Source organism: Diabrotica undecimpunctata, chromosome 8, assembly GCF_040954645.1.
Source record: "Diabrotica undecimpunctata isolate CICGRU chromosome 8, icDiaUnde3, whole genome shotgun sequence".
NCBI classification, from domain to species: domain Eukaryota; kingdom Metazoa; phylum Arthropoda; class Insecta; order Coleoptera; family Chrysomelidae; genus Diabrotica; species Diabrotica undecimpunctata.
In genome coordinates this window covers 139,827,733-139,834,266 of record NC_092810.1, presented here as the reverse complement: position 1 = coordinate 139,834,266, position 6,534 = coordinate 139,827,733, and the positions used below count along the sequence as shown (strand labels likewise).

Below are 6,534 nucleotides of genomic sequence, written 5' to 3'. Positions count from 1 at the left end.
TTCGTTTGGTATTCTGTCCTCTCCTGGTGATTTTCTATTTTTTAATTTTCTTAATGCTTCCTTTACCTCTTCGTCCTTAGTATTTATTTCTTCGTTTGACGTCACCTCTGGTGTTGGTGGTTCATTATCGTCACCTTTAGAGCAAATAGGGATCGAAAGTAGTCTACCCATGTTTCTTTCTGAATATGTTTTGTTTTTATTAGTTCGTTTATCTCTTTCCTTTGTCCTCTGAACATTCTCCATATTTCTTTTTGTGTTTCATTGAAGTCGTGTACCATCTGTTTTGAGAAGCTCTGTCAGTGTTCCTTTTTATTTGTCTAACCAAAGTATTCGTTTCATTTCTGATTAGCTTATAGTGGTTGTATGCCTGTTGTTTTTGTTGGGTTTTGTATTTTAAAAAGGCTTTTTCTGCTTTTCTTCACATTTTGTTTTTACTTCCTCTCTCAACTGTAATGTATTCCTCTTTAGGACTGTTGGACATAACATAAAGCTACTTACGATAGGTTTTATTAATTTATTAAGCTTTATAAGAATTGTATAACTTAACCTTAATTCAGTTCACATGTCGTCCATGACCTAAATCTATTGTCATGTGTGGTTGTCATGTCACTGCTGTCACTTAAGGTTCCGTTTGCCAAGTGCAACGTTGCCAAGTATATCCGTACATGAAAACCATACATAACACGTCCCCTTTAATAAAAACAAAATAAACAAAAATTAATTCACATAATATATCATAAGTACATAAATAACAATAATTCACAAATATATCAATAGGTAAATCTATCAGGAGGGCGAATGACTCTACCACTTCTGGAGGTTTTCAAACCAGGTGAAGTACTGTATGATGTAGAAGGTACATTAATGTCATTGATGGGTGATGTTCTATTAGATGTTGAAGGTACATCAATATCTTTGATAGTGTTATTTGTTTTACAGTCCCATGTATCATCAGGTACATCAGGACAAAGAACTGCTCTCATATTTCCCATACTTGTCCTTCCAGTAGTCACAATATCATTTTCATGACTAGTTTTCACATATGCTTGCTCACAATTTGCATTTGCATGTTGCTGTGCTTCTGACCGTACAGGTCTAAGATAGTGTCTATTACGTCTATAAGCAGTATCATTTACTTTAACCATGTAATCCCTTGATCCTTTCTTTGCCATAACCACTCCAGGGTTCCATTTCCTTTTCTTTTCTTGAAGTAAAATTTGTTGTCCTGATTTTAATTCTGGTAACCTATTTGTTCCTTTGTCATAATAGTGTTTTTGTTTTCTTTGATTTTCTCTCAATTGTGTAAAATATCTTTTATTAGAATGTCTGGGCTTTAGAAATTCCATACTGACTGGTAAGTTGGTTCTGAAATTTCTTCCAGTTAGCAACACACAAGGAGCAGGTAAATTTTGTTTTGGAGTTGTATTATAATCTAATACAGCTAGAAATGGATCTTTCTTAGTTTGTACAGATTTTAAAAACAAGTTTTTTATTGTTTGTATTGTTCTTTCCACCATGCCATTGCTACGAGGATATTGTGGACTTGATGTTGTTACTTCAATATTATATATACGGACAAAATTTAAAAATTCATGAGAGCTGAATGGAGGACCATTATCAGAAAATATTTCACAAGGCAGTCCATTAATAGCAAACAAATTTTTTAATTGTGTTACAACACTGCTAGCCGTTTTGTTCATTAGTTTATTAACAATTGCAAACTTCGAAAAATAATCAACCACAACTAAAAAATCTTGTGAGGCTACTGTCATGAAATCAATACCAATTTTTTGCCAAGGTATTTCAGGTACATCATGTGATTTTAATGGCTCCCTATTGTTGCTCTTATAGCTCATTTGACAAGTCAGACAGTTCAGAACAATGTTTTCTATATCCTTCATCAATCCCGGATAATAAATTGCTTCTTGAGCCTTCTTCTTACATGATACTACACCCTGATGAGACTGATGTATAACATCAAGAAATTCACCCTTCAATTCTTCAGGAATAATTAACCTTTTTTTATAAAATAATACATTCTTTAATAAATATATATCATGTCTGTCAGACCAGAATTTTTTCACCTCAGAAGGTACAGAGCTTTTATGCTCAGGCCACCCATTTAAAACATAATATTTAACTTTTTGTAAAGATGGGTCAGTATCAATTGCATTTTGCAATCTTTTTTCATTTTCTTTTGATGTTGCTACAATAGAATACACTTTTAAATTATTTTCATCATCTATAAAATTAGTATTTATGGTTTTATTCAAAGGATCTCTACTTAAATTGTCAGGAACTTTGAGATTTTTACCAGGAACATATTTGAGTGAAAATTTATATCTCATTAATTGCATTGCCAGTCTTTGGATCCTAGGTGACATTTCATCTAAAGGTTTTTTTAACAAACCTAAAAGAGGTCTGTGGTCTGTCTCTATTTCAAAATCTATGCCATAAAGATAGAATGAAAATCTTTCACATCCATACACTATACCAAGAAGCTCCTTTTCAATGTGGTTATACCTCCTTTGGGTTGGAGTTAATGACACTGATGCAAATTCAATTGGAAACCCATCTTGCGAGACCATGGCCCCCAAACCATATGGGCTGGCATCAACAGAGAGTATGGTCTTTTTGTCAGGGTTAAAATAATGCAAAGTAGTGGCTGACGCCACAAGATTCTTTAGTTTATCAAAACATGCCTGTTCATTATGTCCCCAATGCCACTCATTTTTACTAGAAAGTAAACATCTTAGAGGACTAGTGTGTTCTGACAGGTTTGGTATAAATTTTGCAAGATATACTATGGTTCCCAAAAAACGTTGTAATTCTGTTTTATTACTTGGTGGTGTCATTTTTGTAATAGCTTCTGTTTTATCATGATCAGGTGAAATGCCAATATTACTAATCTGATGACCTAAAAATTTCACTTTTGTTTGACAAAATTTAGATTTTCCTAAATTCAAAGTTAAGCCACTCTGTTTAATTTTTTCTAAAACACATTTCAAATTTTTATCATGTTCATTTTTAGAACATCCAAAAACCAAAATATCATCAAAATATGTTATTGTTCCTGATATACTATCTAAAAGTTCAGACATATATTTTTGAAAAATTTCAGGTGCACAGGTAAGGCCATATGGTAATCTCAGATATCTATAACGACCAAAAGGTGTAGTAAAAGTACATAAAAGTGAACTTTCATAATTCAAAGGCAACTGAAGAAAAGCAGATGACGCATCTAATAATGTGAAATAATTAGCCCCTGAAAGCTTAGCAAATAAAGTATCTTGAGTAGGAATTGGAAACCTTTCTCTTTTAACATATTTATTTAGATACACAGGATCCATACATATTCTAATATCAGATCCCTTATTTTTCGGAACAACTACAATAGGATTTTGCCATTCTGTGGGTTCACTAACTGGTACAATAAGGTTTTTACGTACCATATCATCAAGTTTATCTTTAACTTGGCTCCTTATAGCCAGTGGAATTTTTCGTGTCCCACTTATGAATGGCACTGCATCACTAGATAAAGTTATATTAAAATACCTGTTGACCTTTCCTACACCTGAAAAAATGCTCTTATAACTATTTATAATATGATTTGTTTCATTATCTATCATACTAACACTAGGCTGATCACAAACAATTTGAAAGTCTCTTGCTGCCTTTAGGCCTAATAGAGATTTTTGTTTATCATTATCTAAAATATAGAACAGACAATCTTTAAATATTTTCTTGAAAGAGCAAGGTATATAAATTTTACCAACAACATTAATAACATGTCCAGTATAGCTAGATAATGAACTATTAGTATTTTCAAGCATTTTATAATCAATATTTAAATTTTTAAAATCACTACTGTTCAATATATTGACTTCACTTCCAGTATCAACTTTTAAAATACTCTCTTTACCATTAATAATGATTTTTTGGAACCATTCTGAAGAGTTCGGATTAATTTCATTAACAGTCCACACTAGTACCTGTTCATCAGTTAAATCAGTGTCAGAATTGCTACAACTACTATCGTTATCATTGATTTCATGGTGTTGTTATTATCAGGACAAAATTTACGGTAGTGTCCTTTTTTGTTACACAAAGAACAATATCTGAAAAATGCAGGACACTTACCCCTAATATGCTGAAGTCCACATTTATAACACTGAATATAATGGTTACCTGTATTTTTGTCAGTAACTTTGTGGCTTGTAGACTGCTCCTTCTCATATTTTGAACCATACCTTGACTGTCCTGTAGATCCAGGTCTGTTTTCTTCATTTCTTTTCTTCACAACACTAACACTTTCACTTTCTTTGGATATTTCACGTTGAGTAACAGCACTATTTTCCATAGCCCTACAGATGTCTATAGCTTGTGCTAGTTTTAAATCAGCACATTGTAATAATTTTTCTTGAATTCGTAGATCATGTGTACCCAAAACAATCCTGTCCAAAATTAAAGTATCCTTTTCTTTAAACTCACATGTTGATGCTAATTGTTTCAAGGCAGTTACAAACTGATCGATACTTTCATTTTGTAATTGATCTCTTTTAAAGAATTTAAAATGTTCATAAATTAAATTCTTAAGAGGGCTGCAGTATGTATCAAACTTACACAAAACAACATTGTACTTCTGATCATCTCCAACATTTTCATACTCGAAGGTATTGAATATCTTTAGCCCTTCATCTCCCAGCTGATTTAGGAGAATAGCGATTTTTATGTGGTCTGATTTTTCACTTTTGCCGGAGGCTGTTAAAAATAACTGGAACTTTTGCTTCCAAAATTTCCACTCGTGAGAAATATTATTTCCTTGGAAACTAAACGGTTCTAAGCCTTTACAAGTATCTGTCATCTTGATTCGAGCACAGTATAGCTCCTTTACTTACATATATTTTTTTATAGGCTTTTGTCACATGCACCGGCTTTTAACACAACTTAACCTATCGTCACTTTTCCGCTGCCACCATGTAATGTATTCCTCTTTAGGACTGTTGGACATAACATAAAGCTACTTACGATAGGTTTTATTAATTTATTAAGCTTTATAAGAATTGTATAACTTAACCTTAATTCAGTTCACATGTCGTCCATGACCTAAATCTATTGTCATGTGTGGTTGTCATGTCACTGCTGTCACTTAAGGTTCCGTTTGCCAAGTGCAACGTTGCCAAGTATATCCGTACATGAAAACCATACATAACATCAACCATGGTGTTTTCTTTTTTGATATGTTAGTGTTCGTTACTTTCCTCTCTCTAAGTGATTCTGTTGCTGCGTTAATTATGTTTTTTTTTGAGTTTTTTCCCAGCTTTCCTTGGTGTTATCATTTTCTAATATTTTATTTCCAGCAATCTTCTCTGATATTCTTTTCCTGTATAAGTGTTCCCTGGATTTTGTATTTGGTCCTTCGGCTTTGATTTTTGTTTGTGTTGGTGCCGCTCTCTTGGGTGGGAAGTATTTCAGGATGATTCTTATTTTACATAATACTATGGTCGCTACTTACATCTGCTGAGACCAAAAAAGTGTAAAGAATAAATATTGAACGTCTGTATCAACAAAGAAACGAAAAAATTAGATCATACTAATTAGAAAATACTGAAATATTTAAAGTAACGAAGTAACGATATAATATGCTCAAACTAATAAAATGGTTTAATTATAAGGGTTTAACCATTTATTATGAAAAAACGTTTTTTGTTCCATTTTGCAGTTACAAAGTAACACTACCTTCTTATACTTATATAACAATTAACAACACGAAGGGAAACGTAATTATAAAATCAAGTAACACTATAAAATATCTTGGAATAAAAATCGACTCTCATTTAAGATGGGATGTCCAGATAGATGAAATAACAAAGTGTTTAAGAGCTTTAGTTCCAAAGTTTAAATTTCTCAAATCTAAAAAAGATTTCAAATATTTAAAAATATTATATTATGCACTAGTTGAGTCTAGAATTAGATATGAAATTCTTGGGTGGGGCGGTGTATAAAAGACTTATTTAAAGAAAGTCGACATATTACAAAAAAAATATTGAAAATAATAATTAATAAAAAAATTACATACTCCTCTCATTTATTATTCTGTGATACTTACGTAATGAATACGAGACAACTTTATATGTATTCCCTGCTACTGTACACATACAATCATAAGCATATTCTGCGTACCTTAAGGCGGGTACACATATGCGAGCAGAACTGTTCGCGAACCGTTTGTGAACGCTATATTCGTTAATTTGTACGACGGGACGAACCGCTTGCGAGCTGTTCGTTCGTTGCTCGTCAGGAACCACCGCCTGTCGGTTTTTGGGACGAACACAAAGAATGTTCGCAGAACTATAAATTGTGTCTATAAATTGTTTCTGCTAAGTGTGCGATGAGATCATTCGGTTAAACAAAATTGCTGAACGAGCGCGGCTTATTTAAAAGTAATTAGAGAAATTAATCACAGATAATCTAAACAAAATACCGAAATGTTTAGATTAACGAAGTAAATTAATTCTCGGTTTGTTATTAGAT

At 32.5% G+C, this 6,534-nt stretch overlaps 1 protein-coding gene across 1 annotated transcript; it reads right to left on the bottom strand.

Moving 5' to 3' along the window:
- Positions 1-770: 770 nt before the first annotated feature.
- LOC140449140 (uncharacterized) lies at positions 771-4,864 on the bottom strand. Its single transcript, XM_072542289.1, has 4 exons — positions 4,141-4,864; positions 3,083-3,709; positions 2,285-2,917; positions 771-1,255 (listed from the first exon to the last, which is right to left on the bottom strand). Exons 1-4 carry the CDS (start codon positions 4,862-4,864, stop codon positions 771-773), a joined length of 2,469 nt encoding a protein of 822 aa, XP_072398390.1.
- Between the last annotated feature and the right edge of the window lie 1,670 nt (positions 4,865-6,534).